This window comes from Electrophorus electricus, chromosome 9 (assembly GCF_013358815.1).
Source record: "Electrophorus electricus isolate fEleEle1 chromosome 9, fEleEle1.pri, whole genome shotgun sequence".
Taxonomy (NCBI): domain Eukaryota; kingdom Metazoa; phylum Chordata; class Actinopteri; order Gymnotiformes; family Gymnotidae; genus Electrophorus; species Electrophorus electricus.
In genome coordinates, this window is record NC_049543.1 from 10,052,472 (window position 1) to 10,071,988 (window position 19,517).

At 41.0% G+C, this 19,517-nt stretch overlaps 1 protein-coding gene across 2 annotated transcripts; it reads right to left on the minus strand.

Annotated features, from left to right (window-relative positions):
- Window positions 1–586: 586 nt before the first annotated feature.
- On the minus strand, window positions 587–19,191 carry zfr (zinc finger RNA binding protein). 2 transcript variants are annotated; one of them, XM_027028934.2, is made up of 20 exons: window positions 19,111–19,191; window positions 18,803–18,884; window positions 13,793–14,075; window positions 13,268–13,412; window positions 12,779–13,018; window positions 12,414–12,658; window positions 12,036–12,236; window positions 11,364–11,670; window positions 10,836–11,029; window positions 10,620–10,739; window positions 10,030–10,175; window positions 9,755–9,920; window positions 9,278–9,480; window positions 9,028–9,178; window positions 8,561–8,702; window positions 5,664–5,761; window positions 4,677–4,772; window positions 4,193–4,304; window positions 2,724–2,821; window positions 587–2,548 (listed from the first exon to the last, which is right to left on the minus strand). In XM_027028934.2, exons 1-20 carry the CDS (start codon window positions 19,178–19,180, stop codon window positions 2,366–2,368), a joined length of 3,282 nt encoding a protein of 1,093 aa, XP_026884735.2. In that variant the 5' UTR covers window positions 19,181–19,191; the 3' UTR covers window positions 587–2,365. The 2 variants fall into 2 exon arrangements, with proteins under 2 accessions (XP_026884735.2, XP_035385636.1); XM_035529743.1 differs by lacking the exons at window positions 587–2,548; window positions 2,724–2,821; window positions 4,193–4,304; window positions 5,664–5,761 and having other exon boundaries at window positions 4,687–4,772.
- Window positions 19,192–19,517: the final 326 nt, after the last annotated feature.

Genomic DNA, 19,517 nt, shown 5'->3' on the forward strand with positions numbered 1-19,517 from the left:
CATACGCTTCTACTTCCTGAATGACGAGCGTAGACGTCATACGGCGTAGCCGACTACGCCCTTAATTGGAACAGCCGTTTTCTGGGAGCGTTGTAGTGATTACATTTCAGCCTAATTTGACCTTATCTTACTATTTATGTCAATTTCTCAATGCACTGTTCTACAGCCTTGATAGCTCATGAATAATTATTGTAAAAAAATATATTCTTATATTCATGAACACTAACTATCCTAAGGGCAATGGCGTTTATCTTGAGAAAACAGAAGCACACAATGACCCAACATTGTTGAGATATATACCTCACCCAAGGATGAACCACACATGTACTCATGCCCTCATAAGGTTACAGAGGATATTTTCCATTTCAGAAAAGGTAGTGACATGGTCACTTCCTGACTATTGCCAGTGCAAACACAGGAGAGACCCTCCACACATCCTTCCTCTCCTTGAACACACTGAGTTCCATTAGACTCACATGAGGGGGTGGGAGTTGAGGATAAGGATACTTTGCAATTCATAAGACACCTGAATAGAATGCATTCTACACCAACATGCATGTTAAATGGATTACCAAAAGAAACTTACTTATTCTGTAAAGGTTTATTATGTCTATTGTTATGCAGTAGTACTATGAGAGCAAATGACAGGTGAATGAAGGGATAGAACTACATTTGCAATTACCCCCCCCCCAAAAAAAACAAACAAACCCAAAAACATATTTTTCAGCAAACTAAGAACTGTAAAACCAAGAAGGTAGAGGGCAAGCAGATGCTCATCTATAAACTGAAAACAAAAAACTATAAAACATTAACAAAACTTTAACACTGCCATGCTTTCATAAAATTACACACTTTTATTAAGATCTATTGCAAGGTTAGATATAGGCTTATTGACGTCATATATTAGAGATCATACATGGGCTACACACAGCTTTATATGATCATATGTATATGTACACAGAGATACATTTAAGGATTACAACACTAGAACGCAAAAGATCAGACTTGGGTCAGCTACAAATTTGTGATCATTGCTCTGTCAGGAACAACGGTGTCAATATGCACAATTTCCTTCACAAACGTAGTAGAGAAGCTAGCCTAGAGGACCACACCCCTGTGTGAAAACTACAAGAGGAAGGCAAGGTCAAGAACAAGGTCCAGACATTTTTGTTAAAGTCTAGCATGTAAATGAACAAAAGGGGCAGCTCATTCATGTACGTGACCCAAGTCTACATGCAGGAAACAGCATCTGTCCAGAAATGCAATACATCTGCTTAACAGAAGTCTGTGAACATTAGAACATTTTCAGACTACCCTTTGAACAAGCTCAGCTTCACACCAATTGCACACATTAGAATATGTTCACGAAATTGTGTGCGTTTGAGGTTGTGTTATATTTAGTCAAAAGATCCTCAATTAGAAGACAGCCACCTCTCTGGCTGCATTAGCACTACATAAAATGTGCATCTAGACATTCTTCAGCCAGCACCGTCACAATCACATGACAAATGTACAACTAGGTCATGTTTAGCTTACGTTTTGTGGTTAAATGGAATGTATCCATCCAAAACACAAATGACCCCCCCCCCACAAAAAAACAAAAACAAAACCCAAACCAAAAAGCAGATTAAGCAAAGCTTAAATTTAAAAAAAAAAAAATAATAATAATCCCCACATTTAAACCCAAAATAGCAACCACGTCGGAACCTGTTCCTAAAAATGCCCAGCTTAGCACATACTAAGCAAACAGACCAGTGGGGACAGAGAGAATTGAAAATGTATGATTATGATTTTATGATTTAGCAGGAACCTCAGCATGGCTCCATTTTGTTGCCGGATAGGGATGGTTAGCATAACCTTGAAACTGCTGCATACAGCATGACCTTTAACGGTATCTGTACAAGTACGCTTATATGTCCATTTCCTCCCATCGAAAAGCAACCAAAGCCTAGATAGCCTGTGTCTCCAGAATACAGAAACAACTACACTGACCCTCAGCACAAACAAAACCTATAAGCTTTACACAGTCTAAATGAATAAGTGTTAGTCACAGGCCATTTTACTCCATTTTTGTCAGCAAAACAATTCTGCCTAATATGAATGCTTTAGTAAATCATGGTGCATTAAGGAAATGAAGTTCAGCATTTCTTCAGCTGGCATAGTAGGCCTTTGCAGGGCACTAGTAACAAAACTGGAAGCCAATAAGGTGGTGTTTAGCAAATGGCTTTTTACAAGTCTCCAAATTATTTCAGGAAAGCAGGAACTGGCATGCACGGAGACCTAGAAGAATCGATTTTTCGCACCACTGGAATACACAGAATAGGAAATGGCTGAGTGTCAGAAGTCCTGTGTAGCTTGTTGAAATTCAGAAGCCATCATAGTCCTTCTTGTCCTTCTTCCCCTCACCCTCAAAACCATCGGTGCAGTCGCTGTTGTCGCGCCGCCTCTTCCGATTGTTCCGCACATTGAAGCGTGGGTTGAGCTGAGGCAAAGGGTCCATTCCCAGAACTTTGTGGATCTGACGGAATGCCAGGAGCCTCAGGGCAAACTGTGGGGACAGCACCATGTCAACAATGAGGACATGTCTTACTCTGGTCAAAAGATCCAACTATACAGAGGTAAAAGTTACAAAATAAAATCTCTTGTTCATTATTGACAGCTCCCTCTAATGCTTATTGCCAGTCTGACATCTACAGCGATCATTGGACAAATTTTAAGATTACCTGAGCACTCGATGTTGTATCTTCTCTCTGCTGCTCCTCCATGGTGGACAGCGTGTCTGTCGGATTTTTCTCACATGGGTCTATCAACCCTGGTCCACCTGCATCAAAAACATTAGTCCTTAAACATTCAGTGCATTCTTTTTACATTTTACTGCAGTCTACGATGAGTTAGTTTGTATTCTATTTTGACCTTATTCTATTGTTGCCTCACAACTGTGTGGTTATGTTGTAGAAACTGAGAAACTGCTGATACCCAAAAATCTGGAAAGGGATAACTTCACTTAACGCACAACAGCCTGTGTTATCTACAAATTGAGACAATTCCAAAAGCAAAAATACCATACCCATCAATACTGAGCTATTAAAGAGTAGCTGTGGTTCCTGAGGAATTCAAGTGCTCATTTAAAAACCACCCCCCTTAATATTAGTGCAAATTAAACACTAGCTTTCATAAGCAGATCAGTAAAAACGGTGGTGGGAAGTGTGGTTTGGTGTTGCTTGGATGATTCAGGGCTTGAGTAGTTCGATACAGCATTTCATTTAACATTTTAATTCTGCAGAACATGAAGCCACCCATCAAGATTCTAAAAGCACAGACAAATGGAACATCTGAAGTGTGATCTATAGCAAAAAGCCATCAACCCTTCCGACGAGCCTTAAAAATAAACAGTTTTAGAAAAATGTCTGAGCACATTTACAAGGATCATTTACATTTGATGATCAGATTCATGCAGTTCTGATAACTCAAGTGCTCATAACAGGATACTTAGATTTCTACGGTGGGATTAAGTCCATAATTATATTTCCTGAAATCTGATAGAGGTGGATTTTAGCTCAGTAATCAGGTTTATCAGTGCATATATCCATATAATCTGACTTTTCCGACTAGATTGTGCATGTGTTACAACATCGCTGGAGACACAAATCTGTACCAGAAACTGCAAGTGATTAACAGCCAAAACTAACCAAACAAAAACCTCCAAGGAAAGGAAGTTTTGCATATAACTTTTTTTTTTTTTTTTTTTTTAAATGGTACATTTCAGTAAAACAGTGTGGGCCTTTAAAATCAGATTACTGCCAGACTCGTAGTTTTGTGATCTGATTACTTGCGTGCATATTAGCACATTAATCAGGTTAAAGTCTGCTTTCTTCCTATAATCGGAATATTGAATGCATGTCAATAACCCTAGCTAAATGTCTATCCGAAATGCTGACAGAAAAAGATGGATCTAAAGATTCTGGTGCTGCAAAGGTAACAGCATCCTTGCCTCCCACAGCTACTGTAGATCAATTTGGCAGAAGCAATTTGCATGCTTTTTTTTTTTTACTGTTTACAAGAAAGTCTAATGACAAAACCTAAGACATCCAATGAATGAAAAAGCTTTGCAGGGGATGGACAGGGAATTAAAATCTGCGCAAAAGTTTGTTTACTAACTACAAAGCTGCATGGTCTGCAGGCCCAGTCTTACCGGGGAGCAGAATGCCAGAAGCAATACATTCAAACACTCGCCGCAGTGCATCCCCAGGGCTCATGGGTCCAGAGGCACTGCTGATCGCCTTCTCCACAAGCAGCTCCATGGCCTTGGACAGAGAGATCAGTTACTGTAAAACTTCGTGTCCTATAGGCAAAGTACTACATAAAGAAGCACTAAAGCCCAGCACCGAGTCATCTCTCCATGTCCTTCAAAAGGACATCAGGTTCCGAAATAAACAGACACCAGGTGGGGGTGGGGGGTGGTAGGAGCTGCACACAGCTACAAAGACTCTGAAGGTCAATTCATAAACCATTGCATTTGGACTCCTGTTTTGACCAATCAGGTATTCTGAACTGAATAAGCTTTAAATGGACATCAACCACCCCCCATCTTTACTGACAACCCCAAGCTCTTTAGCACGAGCAGAAATTACATACGGCATTTTTTTTTTAAACTCAATTTTGTGGTTCTTACTCACCCAGCTTGGAAAAGCAGACCAGGTCGGTACTCGCTGACAAAGGTCACGCAGGATACGAATTACAATCACACAGGACTGGAGACCATTGGCCCTAGCCTTCAGCGCAATAAAGTCAAGTTTAGTTGACATGGGGACAGAAACACGAAGTCATACGACATGGTGGGGGCTCCGAAAGAGGTGCAACACTACTGTTCACAATGGAAGCTTGTACTTAGTTTACAGACCCTTCAGTCAGTGCTTACGAGTTAAGCTGCCATTCCCAGCAGTATTTTACCTCGTCGTTAGTATGGGAGTTCAAAGTTTGCAAGATGCACTTAGAACATCTCCCTGGTCATCTTGTAAACCCTGACCTCAGTTTTTTTTTCCCAAATACTTCACAATCAAAAAAACAAAAAAAACAAAAAAAACAAAAAAAAAACCTCATTTACAAAAGATCAGTTTGAAAGAGCAGCATAGGAACTGAAACAGTCAAGGAAATCTGCTTTACTTTGCCTGTGTGTTTGCTGAGATAGCAATGTCACAGTAAACTAATCAGATATTCCTTGTCTCTCAATCCCCATTTCAAAGATAAAAAGATTTAAAAATAAATAAAAAAACAAAACCAAAAAACCCCCCCCAAAAAAAAAAAAACAAATCACAAAGAACAGTCAACATGAAAGCTCTTATTGATGATCTTTCTATGCAAAGGTATTCTGCAGCCTTATGGAATCATTTTCTAAAGAATCACATTAAGAAAATTAACCTGTATTCAAGGATGCTTAGTTTGTTTGGACCAGGAAAAAAAAAAGCTCACAGAAAGCAAAACAGTTACAACTTTTGTGATTCCTGGTCATGCAAGAGTAATTACTGCAGGCATCCTTGTTTTTGCTTCCTACAAATATATTTAAGGTTCACAATTTCAATAAATTAAATTAAGAAATTAAATAAGTAAATGAAAAGAATACATCGCATAAGGCTACATGAAGAAAGAAAAATGATGTTCCGAACCTGGAACCACTTAGCGTGGCGTAGGGCAGCCAGAGCGTCAAGGCATTTTTGCCTGTCCAAGACGTCCGCTGGGTCTTTCACCATACCCGAGGTTACATCTAAAAATGGATCGAATTGTCAAGTGGCGGTGAGGAACGGGTGTTTGACCAGGTCAGAGAGACTGCCAAGAACACATTGCCACACATACCAAGTTGTTCCCGTGATCACTCATGTGGCTACTTTAACCCGCACATTTTTACCTTGTCCGGTGTGTTATGCGGCTCAATAACTTTGGTGTGCCTAGTTATACTGCAAAAGGAAATGACTAGCACTGATGGGGGCACAGTGCTGACACATTGCGGGTGGTGAAGTAAGTAGGACGAAAACATGAGAAAAGTTCTCAAAGTCCTGAACAGTCTAAAACGTAGCACTAGGGAACTATAGACTGGAGAACTTTATATAGTACATTCTATGAACAGTCTTGGTTACCAATTTATCGCTGAATGCAGCTCCAGTGGTTTGGTTTCAATGTGGTGTTCTATTATGTCCATAATAAAGGGGAGTATCGTTTCTTGCAACTAGGCCTGTAGTTAGTTTTTGCAGGGGTTTTATTTAATAAAAAAATAAATAAATAAATTTAAAAAAAAAAAAAAAAGGGGGGGGGGGGAGAATTTCACAATTTTTCCATGTGAAAAAATTGCAGAATATGCTACATTCCAATACCTATACATTTGAGAACTCAAAGAATTAGCATCAAATGCCAACAGGCCTATAAACCCTGACTACTTTTACTGTTTCAGTGGACATCAAGTGTGCTAATGCACAACACTATTTTGCAGCATATAAAGCTCAGTTGTAACTGCAACTTTGTACAGTTTAATGCTCTTATGCGCTTCAATAATTATGAATTATAAATGGGTATATAAAGTTCAGAATTATAGAAAAAAAAAAAGTACAGAATTTATTGCTCTTCCAACTGAAAATAAGTATATACCCAAAATGTGTCATTATACTGATTCTCTTGCAGTTTTCTCCAACCACAGACTTGGCGTTAGATGCTAGTTCCATTCTCTAGCCCACTTCATCTTCTGAATGATTCAAATGCTTTAAAAAACAAAAGAAAACCCACCCAAAACTGCTTATAGGCAGATTTCATGCATGAAAAAAAGAAATTATGAAATTGAGACTCTCCCCCCCACCTATAAGTAATTCCACAGTACAGTAAAATATTTCTAGTGTAGAATAACAGAGGGGGCTACATTTATGTCTTTGCATTTATAATTCATGATGATACATAAAGGTTGAAGGCTTGCTAAAAGACGAGTGCTTGGTGTGATCCACTACAGTGGCATGGCAACAGTAGGTGTGGCAAAGTGTTTGAGGTTTTTTGGGAGGGGGACCTTGGTCAAAAATCCTTCCGGAGCTGGTAGACGTAGCCTCAGATGGGGAAACAAGTTACTCAGAATGCAAGGAGGCTTTGGCCTGGACTTGTAAAGCTTTGGATACATGAAGGCAGCAATGCGTGCTGGAAAGAAAACATGAAGCTCCCAGCAAGAGGGGTTAGAACATCACTGCATGCATACCTGTCATGAGTGGGTTTGGAAACCCCCAAAGGTCATTGTTGACCAAAGGCTGTAAAACCGATGCCCGATCAAAGATTGGCCTAACAAAGCCTTTAACCCAAAAGATTAAATGATACTCCCCTAAGGATCCAAACAGCAACGGTGACAGTACAGATTTGCCGGCCACATTTACAATCATTTCAGTAGCTTCTTACCTACTTAAAAAAACTCCGTTGTCAAAGAAATGAGACAAAGGAAGGGTTGTCGCATATGTTTGAGCCAAATTATTTTTCCCACCTAGGTAAAGGGTTTCTAGAGTGTGAAAACGTATTATTAAACAAGATGTTCTAAACACCAATCTCATCTTTTACTGTATGGTGGATTGATTCACTCAGGGGAGCACTTATTTTATAACGGGGGACCTGAGAACGGTGAATCTTCTCACCACCAGACAAAATAAGATTTGTTTCCTGTGGGGACATTACATACTTTCCCACAACTTCCCAACATCTCCAAGGTATTTCACCATTTCCTGCAGTACTTCTGATGTTTACTTTAGTAATCCCTGTTCTTATTTAAAAATATTAACCCTTGGCCCTTTGGATATGCAGAATAGAATCCCCTGGAACACAGGAAACAAAATTGAATCTTACTCAGGACTAACTAGACTTACACAATGCAAAACACTTAATCATGCTTGTTTTTTTGGGGGGAGAGCTTCAAGAGCACTGAAGAGGTGTTACAAAGACAGAGCCCTGAGCAACACTGCTGGCAATTAACTACAGGTCAAGTTAAATAAAACCTGGTAGTGGTGAAGGTAGCTGTCAAAAGACAAGACAAGCGATAGGACATCAAATCAGAATGTCCACCCTATACAAATAGGCAACATTTGATAAAGCTAAACTTAGAATTTCACGTTGTTAAAAATATCGGCCTTCAAAACATTGACATGTTCACAGGTTTTTTTTTTAGTAGTAAGCTCTTAATCATTCATTAACAATCTTTTTAAAAATAAATATTTCTTCCTAAATTTAAATGAGTTAAGAGAATTTAAACGTCTAGGACTTTTGAAGGCACTCAATGGGGGATTTCCCTTTCTATTGCAATTTGCTTTCCATTTATAACATTTTGACCAAGCTCAAGCACATACCAGGTTTTATGCATACACAGAACATATCCTACTTCTTCAAAAGGAAAGGAGCAAAGTTGCTCAGTTTCAGAGGACGATACAAATGATGCAATGCTATTCAAATCTGGTACCATCTGTTGTGCCAGCAGATGGGCTCTTTAGGGTATCAAATCATGTCAAATTAATTTCATAGGTGGTCGAGTTAAGGGAGCAACATCTTTTCCAACCTCCATCCCGGGTGTTCTCTTCCCGGATGACTGGTGAGGTCAGCGTGATGGTCACCTGCATCTTGGGCTCAGTAGAGGAAGTCAGGATGATGGCAGCTTCTTGAACAGAGCCCTTTACCTCATATTTCTCTGGTGTCACCAGCTGAGAAGGAAATAGATTAGTTGACACTATAGATGGTACCAAAGTAGGAATCTGACACTACCTAGTTGCAACAACCTACTGCACATGAGCTACTGGATTTACAGGTTTCTTCTGCAGCCCAACACAAATGCCCTGTTGCCAATTCTGGACCAAACAGAACCTGGCAAGTAACATTCAGCAAGTTTATAATATAACAAATACAATAGAATAGAATGGCTACAGTAGGCAAAAGATATCATCTTCAAGTTTCTGGCTTGGGTTGGGCAAAGGACAAAAAGATAGAGGCTCATTAGATAAATAAAACAAATTTGCACAAGATTGGTACCGTGAGCTGTTTAGGGAGGTGTTCTACAATGCGTGATAGCAGACTCTTGGTGGGCTTCTCGGAACAAAGGAGAACCAAGTTGACATTCTTGTCTCCACGCAGGAGGAGCCCTTTTGCCAGTACACCAACCCTCATTACACCCTTCAAAGCTCTGTAATGAAGAACGTATGTGCAAATCTTTATTTTATCTACTGCTTTGCTTGTGGGCTGAGTTTACAGGAGATTAACTGAGAAGCAACCATCAACTTGCCTGTCTTTGGAAGGTTCCTTCTTTTCTTTGTCGTCTTCTTTGCCTTTGTCTTGATCCGTAATGATATCTGACACGAGTTTGAGGGCACGCTCAGTGATGGACACAATCTTCTGGATGGCCTGCAGCTCATCTTCAGATGGGTAAATAGCTGCATGTTTGGTCATCACATAGCGATCATCAGAGGAATCAGGGCGACGTGGGGGCTGAAACAAAAGCAGGTCACAACAAGCAAATCATGAAGGGTAATGATATTGCTCAATTTATGCATGTAACATGTATACAAAACAGGAAATTTTTCCTTAATCTGTAAGTGACCATAACGCAACATGAGTTGCTTTGTCTATATACACCACTTTGATCCTAACTGTACTTAATGAGGAATCAAATCAATACTGAGAGATTGGACTACCAAGAGAGGTCATTGAGGACTGCATGGAGAAAGAGAAAAAAAAAAAAAAAGCCTGGCTGAAGACTAACCACAGGTCCTTGCGGCTGTGGGATGGGCATGCCAGGCCTCACACCAAGGAGCCCTGGGGGTCCAGGTGGACCCTGTGGATAACCACCATCAGGCATCCTGCGCCTCTCCTCCCAGTGGTGCTGCTCTTCCTCCATTCGACGCCAGTACATATCCTCCTCATAGCGCCTAGATAGCAAGAGGGACAGGGATGTGAGCTCAAACACCATCTTTTATTTGTTCCAGCATAGCAGCATTTTGATAAAGATCTGATCCAGACGTAGAGGATCCTCCACACCTCATCTCCATTCGCCAACGCTCCTCTTCCTCACGCCTCCTCCAATACTCCTCTTTCTGCATCTGCTTCCTCATCTTCTCCTCCTGAATCTTCCGTGCTCTGATGCTTGGCTTCACTTCCACCTGGAGGTCTGGGTTAACCTTTTTCTATGTTAGGGAGGGAAAGATTTTAGTATGAACTGCTTTATCCAACAAATTGACAGAGACCACCTTTTTTGACCACCATGAAATAAATCAATAATAAAATCCTGTTTGAGATTACATTATTGAACAATGCAGTGGGGTCTGCATGACATTTCTGGCTGCATGAATTATTGCACCCCCCCCAAATAGTTTCCTGCTAGAAAAACTGCTGAACAGAAGAGGTTTTTAAAAGCAGATTCAAATTCAAAAGAGAAAAGTACAAGTAGCAGAACACTGTGGTGCATGTCTATCTTTTGATAAAATATCCAAGCAGAAGGATGAAAATTTTGCACTACAATAATGAATTCACACTGTCAGTCTGAAAATTAGGACTGGCTGTGACTTGCCAACTATAGATGAACCTTGATAGTCTAACCTGGTTTTACAACATAAACACCACCCACCAACCTTATACTGCAAGCGATGTCTTCTTCCTTTTAGATGCATTTCCTTTGCATTGGGATCGTTAAAGCTACATTCACACAGTTTGCAGTGGAACCTGATGACTTTTCCTTCATCATTCCGAACCTGTAAAGCCCAACCTCTGTTATGCATAATTGCAAATGAAAAACAATGTTTTAGTAAATAGACAAATGTTCACATTCTGTACTGGTGCCAATATACCTCTTCAACATAGTCATGCCCAACAGGCTGCACATCACTCTGCAAGGCTGCCAGAGCTGATTGTGGTGACAACGAATCAGGTGCATCATTTTTAACTTCCTGTGATGGTATGGCCAATGAGGACTGCGCAAGTTTAGCTGCCTCAACCTTAGAGTCATCTGTCTTAATGCCAGTAGTCTGCAACTTATTTCCCCCTGTGAATAGCAATATAATGTTTTAGGTAGAGCATATCGTGTGAGCATTTATGATTTTTAATGTGCGTCAGACTAACTGTAGATAGATTAAAAAACCCTATAAATTCTAAACGTTACATTGACGGAACTTATCGAATCCTCAAATTAATACAAATTTAATTGGAGAACAAAAGGCAGTTTAACTGGCATTATACATGTCTAGCTGTAACCAAGTAGCTTAAGCAGTTTAAACCTGAGAAATAGTTTAACTGTCAATGGGTGTGCTGGCTGAAATTTCACAAAGCGACAGAACACATGTGCACATGACAACACATTTACTCAGAACAGCACTTGCCAACAAAGTTTATCTTGGGCGCGTTGACCTTCTTGACTGCAGCTGTAGAGATGCTGCTTGGTGCCAGGCTCTTGCACTGTGCAGCTGACGTGGAAATGTTGTTGACCAGGCCGACGGGCTTCAGGTAGGACGAGTTAGAGAGAGTGGGGGAGGAGGCAGGCACAGCAGAGACTGTGCTGCTGGTGGAGCTGTTGACGGCACTGGCTGTCTTGCTTGGGGCCGATGTGGTGGAAGTGGATGACTGAGTCACCACGCTAGGCTCTGTGGAAGGGATGGGCTTCCCCAGTTTGGTGTGTAGTTTTACAACCTGGCAAGGAGAGGGAAGAGCATTTATCAACAGAACAAAAATACATGTTTCAAACTACACTTCTTGGCATCACAAGTTGTTTATTTTTATTGACAGACATCAACCAATTCATCCAACATTTGTCTAATGCCCACTTAAGTCAGCCCAACAGATCTTGAATTGCAGTCCTCCATAATGGTCATCCATTCATCAATATTTAGCTGCTGCTTTGCAAGTCAAGCCAACATGACTTACAAAATGTACATTTTAGTTTAATGTACTTCACCAAATAAGGTCAGTCTAAGACTTTAAAAACCAGGCACACAACCACCTTCCCCTTTTCAAACCATTACATTGCGGTTGTGGCACGGGGATAAGTCACTCACCTTCTGGTGTTTAGCACCACGGATGTGTGCTGCGTAGGCATCAGCGCCGGTGCAGGCCACATCACACAGCTCGCAGCGCAGCTGGTTCTGGGTGCCACGTGCCGAACTGCTGCTCCCACTGGTGGTGCTGCTGCTCTGTGACACCTTCAGTGCTGCCTCCTTTTTCTTGTGCTTCTGACCCTCCAGATGCTCTTTGTAAGTCTACAAGTAAACAACGCTAAGCATAGGCAGGCTCAATACACTGATGTTCTAGACCCAGACCTCATTAATGGAAGGCGATTGTGTAAAACTTATTCGGGACACCACAGAAATCAATGCAATTTAACACACATGCACCCATCCAACAACAAGGATGCACCAAAAGCTGGGCCTGCTCACCTGTGGGCCGGCACAGCTGATCTTGCAGACGTCACAGTAGTGTATCTGCGGTGGCTTGGGTGGCTGTTTGGGCTTGAGGGTTTTGTTCTGGAAGGGCGTCTTCTTGGTAAAGGTGCTGCCCGTCCAGGCGGCTGTGGCGGCGGCGGCTGCCACAGCTTGCTTCTGCTGCTGTTGCTGCTGCTGCTGTTGGTAGTAGGAGGAGGCAGCCGAATACACAGCAGCCTCGTAGCCCGAGTATGACGTGCCTGACCGCGGGCAAGAGCAGAAGCTACAACCTTGTGCCTACTAGCCCCTCCCCATCTCGACAGGGACGTAATCTTCAGGCCCACTTGATTGGACAAAATAGTTAAGGGAGGCAGGCTTACCGGAATACGTGACTGCATTGGTGCTGTAGGTGGGGCTCTGCGAATAAGACGGCACTACAGAGGCTGCAGCCGCAGCCGCCGCCGCCACCGCTGCCACTGGCTGCACGGCCGAAGACACGGGGTAGATGGAGAAAGTGGAGGTGGCCGGGCTGGGCGTGGCGGGCTTTATGGCTGTAACCTGACGTGTCTGCTGTGCCTGAGTGTATGGGGTGGCACCTTGGCTGTATCCAGTTTTGGGAGCTACAAGGGAAAAGGACAATAGGGTTGTCCAGGTTGTGCATCAAAGCCATTTTGAAGTTCCCGTCTGGAAGGCTGAGAGAAGTGCAGCATTTCTCAGACTGCATTTTTAGAATACTGCCTAATGGCTCAACAGAATGAGGGCTTTAATTTTTTTTATATCTTATATTCAATATTAAACAAATTAGCTGCCTTGTGTAAGAATAATTAGCCAACATCCTTGGAAAGTGTTCATGCATCACTTGTACAAACCTGTCTGGTAGTAGGTCTCCGCTACAGTAGGCTGTGGCTGGGCCGCTGCAGCGGCTACAGCTGCTGTCGCTGTAGGCTGCTGGTAGTACTGTTTGCTGTCATAAGCCACTGCCGGAGCTGATGACCGCACATAAGAATAGGAATCCTGCAAGGGTGATGGGAAGACTAGTTACATACAAGCTGGTATGCACAGTCACAAAGTCAGGTGCAAAGCAGTGATTAGCTAATGCAATTTGTAGTTAAAAGGGAAGTTCAGAAGTCTCCATGTGCCTGCATTTCCACCAAGTTTAAAAGCCCAAAAATGGACAATTGCACAACAGTATTTTGGCTGCTGCTTTATAGAATGGCATTTTATAAAAACACATCTGGAGACCAGAGTGAAAAGTAAACTGGCATTGAGATTTAAAAAAAAGGTTCAGGCAAAGATGAGAGGAAAACCTACCCACCTTCTAACCAGAAGGTCAAATGAATAACTGGCCTACAAGCAGTTAATCTTTATGCACCATTTTAAAAAAAGTACTTTACCTGGTAGTTTTGGGAGGTGACAGGAGGTGGCGGCGGGGGCACCTCTGGCTGTCGCTGGGCATATCCATAGTCTGTAGCAGCGTGTGCAGGCTGGTATCCTCCGTATGCGGCAGCGGTGGCTGCTGCTGCCACGGCAACTGGCGCGGGCCTGGCTACAGCAACAGTGGCAGCGGTGGGGGCGTAGGCAGCGGCCACAGTGTGCGCTGCCACTGGTGCCTGGTGCACAGTGTAGCTGGCCACCGTGGTGGGGTGGGTGTAACCTACCCCAGCGGTCGGCTGCTGGCTGAAAAGGGTGGATAAAAATGATAAGTTAACAGGTTTTAAAATGTAGCATGTTGGTCCAAAACATTAAATACATGCTTAATCTATATTTCGGTCTACACTCACATCTGGACAGCATGTCATGCTTTTGTATTACACACAGAAGACACCTTGTTTCCTTTAATCAATCCTTCAAGTTCTCATGACAGTTTAAAAAAATAAATCTTTAGATCAGATGTATACAAAATCGATGTATAGTGGGTCTGGATCCTCTTCAAGATGTTCAGACCATCTGGATTGGATAACAAAAGCCTGCTGGATTTTTCACTTTTGAACTTGCATATTACTGATGGAACAAAAGATTAAATTAAATGTAGAAAAAAATTAAGACATTTACTTAAATAGAAAATAAAAGGTACATTTACTTATCCTATGATTGATCATTTAGTATGATTGCACATTGCAGGAGGGAACACGAACATCAGTACACATGAACTCAGACAACCAACATTCACATCAATAAGGTCGTCCAAGATTAGTCAGCTCGCTTAGCACTTGCAACGTCTGATTTCAAAACACGTGGCCTGGAATTAAATTAATCTGTTCCATGCAGAAGTTATCACAATAGCCAAAACTGAAAAGGCTCAATATAGGAGTAAATTATGCCACCTTAAGCACAGAAGAGCTTAAAAATTTAGAATAGCAATAATTAACTCAATGTTGCCCACTGAGGTTATACTGTAGGGCCAGCAAAGCCTGTTGAGTCATCCCTAAGAAACAAGCAGAGATGTAGTACTTTAGTTTATTTACCATTAAAACATGCTCATCTCCTTGATGAGAACAGTTGCTTTCAAAGACTAGGACATCTAGACCCCTAGTCAATCATGCAGCCAGAGACCAATTCAAAAGCATCTTTTTAGTGAAAGTTTAAAATTGTGTTTATATAATAAATTGTTTATAGCTGCTTCTAAATTCTTAAAGACAAAATACTGTTTAAACTTTGACTAATCAGGGTGCATGTGGCATTTCCAGACAGGACAAAATGGCATTAGATCAGGTATTGACAAAAGCAGTGAATCTTGCAAAAAATAATCAACGGCTGTAGTTCAGCTGGTAGAACATGGTGCTAGACACACCAGGGTCATGAGCTTGATTCCCAGAGAGCACGTTTTCAGTCATACTGATGCATGCAATACACTCTGGATAGGAGGATGCCAAGTGCCATAAATGTACATTTAAACAGCCACAGTTTAGGAGGTAGTCTACTTTCACCTTCCTGATGATTCCAATCCTTTCACATGTTGGAAATTATAAGGATGGCTTGGCAATAGTGCTGTGATGAATTACAAGCTATTTAAAATCAGAACTTGTCCATTTTGGGTGCAGTCTCCTTCCCACCACTAGCCAATTTAAAATTCCAACAAATGTTGTGCAATTTGCCCTCTACAACAGCAGATGGCACTTCCTATGATCATCTCACACCTTAGACAAAGTTGCATCCAAGTGTTCTATGAATTCATTTTACTTAATCATACTTGATTCATATGTTTTTGCAGAGAGAAATCATGTGTAAATCAGTCTGGCTACCTACAAGAAAGGATATTGCACAGCATTGCTTGCATACTGGCCAAAACAAGTGTCTCTTTTGCACTTTGACAAATTCCCCAAGCATTTCTTAAACATGGAGCATAGAGAAGCATTTCTGTATTCATGGAAATGTCTCAAAGGCTACATGAGCAACGTTGCCCACATCAGGAACTGCAATTTGTGGCTAGAAACAATTCTTGCCCCCAAAAAACAAAATCCTTGGATATCATCTTTAGGCATTCCTTGTTGAGCACCATAGTATAGTTGTACATCAACAGTAATTAACTAGCCAACATTTGCTACTGTTACACAACAGCTCTCCGAGCCATTTAGCCACCTCAATTACTAAACTTCCATCTGATACCATTACAACATACTAGTGCTAAATAAAAGTAGCGTATGAAGTTTCCGTGGACTGAAAGGTTGCATTTAAACTGCATCCTTAATAATCTCTGGTATTTTAAACAAGGTAATTACTTTGGTATTCACAGTTGTAGTTCAGGCTGCATGTTGGCCAGATGCATCATCGCCCCCAACTTGCATTTCTCAGAAAATTTTTGCAAGTACTGTTATGCACTGGTACCCACTTTCATTATATGTGCACAAATTAATAGTCAATAGTTTTTCTTAAGACAGGTGTGCTAATGTAGTATATGCACTTGTTCGGGAGTATGAATATCTGTATTAATCCCACTGCCAGTGAAACATTTCTATGGTTAAACCAGTGGACTCAACACCTGATCACTGACGCTCAACTTGGTGCCTTTGCAACCATAGCCAGCCAATGCCAAAATTATGACTAGGTCCAAATCTGTGGACCAAAATCTTTGAATCTTACTGCCATCACAATACATGTCTAATTTTATTGCATCAGAGGCCCACCCTTAAAATATCTTCAGTTTATTGGACACAGAGCACATGTGAATGCAAGTGATAGTCTTGGTGATATCTAGTACAATAACTTGCAATGAACCCACCCACAAGACCATCATTGCACACTTTAGAGAAGGATTTATACAGACTTCCAATTTACCACCAAATAAGTGTACACATCCATTTAAAAAGTTGTCAAATGGCATTAAAGCCAAATCCAATGTGCAACAATGCCAAGACATCTCTTGCACTTGGATGATTTTAGCTAGCAATTATTTTTTGGAGTCAACCACCACCATATTTCTACCAAGGTCACAATAGGCAAAAATAACTATTTATTCTAGCATAGTAATATCTTATTTATATTTTAAATACCAAGCAGGTGATGGGAGTTTTACTTTAAATGCACATACAAAAAAGGCAAAAAAGAGGTTCTCATTTTCTGACAATCCCCGTTTAAAAATGAATGTTTTGCATTCTGTAATTCACACAGAAGGCGCAAGACTCTGCACCTTGGATACTGCAAACAGCATATGCTTCATTCAAATAAAAACATGCAAATAATACTCGAGCTAAACTGCCTTGTGCGTTGCATCACCCTTATGTGAACACAGCTCCATCAGGACATACTGCTGGTGTAAAACATCTTATTTTTATGGCATCTCATTTTTAAATTGCACCATATAATTCAGTGTTGCTGAATTGAGCAAACTTAGTTTCAGGAGAATGGACATTACACTGCAAAACACTTAATTGGTGACGATCTACATCTGAATTCTTCCGACACTGTTGGAGGCAGAAAATCAATAAACCTCTTAATATGATTATATTAGGGAAGAAGAGTCTTCACACTAAACATGCTAATGTTCAATGTGAATCCCTGCAGTTGAGTTTTGTTTAGAGCACACAAAGTTAGTCATCACCACATTTCAGAGCAGCACAGATCTTGGCACAGATTTTATTAGCTACTTGATGCTTTCTTTTAAACAGATGGTTTGTCATACAACATGGCACTGCCATCTTGACAGTCACAAAACTATACTGGCAGATAATTACTAGTTTATTTTATTTTAACATTAAAAGCATGTTCCATGCCTTTGTCATCAGTCAGGCTCTACCATATCAGGCTATGCAATACTTAATTAGTATTATAAATGTAACCATCAGCCAAAACATAAAATCCACTTTATAGCGAGATAATACTGAATTTCTTGAGCCAAAACAATAAACCATTATTAGCACCTTGTGGCCAATACAGATATTACCAACCAATCGTTTTACCTTCATGCATGTTAACACGAGTTCAAACTAACCTATAAATGAAGGTCCAAAACTGTAAAACATGTTAAACAACAAAAAACCCAAAATTAATTACTTTTTCATAGCCATATCAAGAAAACCATCAATTATTGTAAATATACTTTGTATCTTAAATGCTTGGGTATAGAAACAGACCTAGTGACATTTAGCGAGTCCTTGAAAGCTACTAGCTAGCTTAGCAAAGTCTAAGCGAATCAGAAGAGTCGCCAATTCGTTGTAAGAAAACGTCAAACTTGTTATTGTAGAGGCACTAGATTGATTAACTTGTGGATAGCAACATCCAGTTACTTATGTAATAAACAATCACCTGCAACTATCCCATACATTATTTTTGGACTGTGTAGTTTAAATAAAATGAGCTAGGTTAGCTTGCTAGCTGCTTCAACTGGCTTCACCCTGACAGCTGACCAAAGAAACAACGGCGCGCCCGGCAGTACAGCAATGGCTTCAAGGCCTAGTTCGGAAAATGCATTCGAAAAGAAAGCTAAATAAATGCTGTTGGCATTACTGTTGATGCGCCTTCTGTGAAATTATTTAACAATAACTCCGCCAACTATGAGTGGTCGAGAAGGTCTCGTGTTTTTGTGAACAGGACAACGATGAATGTCATTTATCGCCAGCAAGCTAACTAGCAAGACAGACACCTTCCAAAAAACAGTGTTCGCCTTCAACGCCCCGTGACTGCCACTAACAGCCATTAGCTCAAGTCCAAGCACTATACAACGAGTAGCTAGCTTAAATTTCTGTTTAAAGCAAATAACACGCAATATGGAGAATAAAGCCTGCATGTAACGTTAACTCATGTAAAGCGACGCTGCACACCCTGCAAAGCGCCTCTCAGTTCTCCCCCTCCCCCACTGTTGAACAATGGCTAACGGGATAAACGTTAACGGCAACGGCGAACACTGAAACGCAAAGCTCCAGTTATGGGAGTCATACGTGGGAATAACAATGCCGTTAAGTCCTTACCTGTACTGGGCAGCAGCACCATGGGTAAATCCAAAATAGTTGCCGGTAGCCATTTTGGCATCTTCACCTAGCCGGCTGGGCACTGCAGAAGGGAGATTCACCGAGGTGAGCGCAGGCTAGTGAACGTTAGCTACGCTAACGCTAGCAACAAAAAAACCCGCATCAGTCACAGGCCTAATGATATGCATATCGAAATCAAACATTAATGTACCCTAATGTAACCACATATTACATGCTTACAACAATACCCAACATGTATATACCACTACATAAAATCGGTGTGTTATGTTTTATCCCGTTTTACTCACGATAGGTGAAGGAGACAACAGGACATATGGGAATCATTGGGTTCCTCTTCTCTGACGAACTCTGACTCATAACCCGCTGGATTTATAACATGGTACCAGGAAGTGGTCCGTGTTATACATGTGCGTCGCACATAGAGAAAACTGGGAATAGTAGTTCTGCAAAATTATTATTATTGTTGTTTTCTTTTATTTCTTACATGTTCAGACGTCATATGAAATACATAATTTCCAGTATATGTTAACATTTACGAGAGCAAATTTTAACTTCAGTACTTCAGAAAATGTGGTATCGCCGAAGAGGACTGAATACATCGTGTATCTTTCTTGCGCTAATTTCCTTTTGAAATAAATTCGGGTTATGTTTATTTTATGTATCCTTTACTACATACTACGAAAGGCCCTGCAAA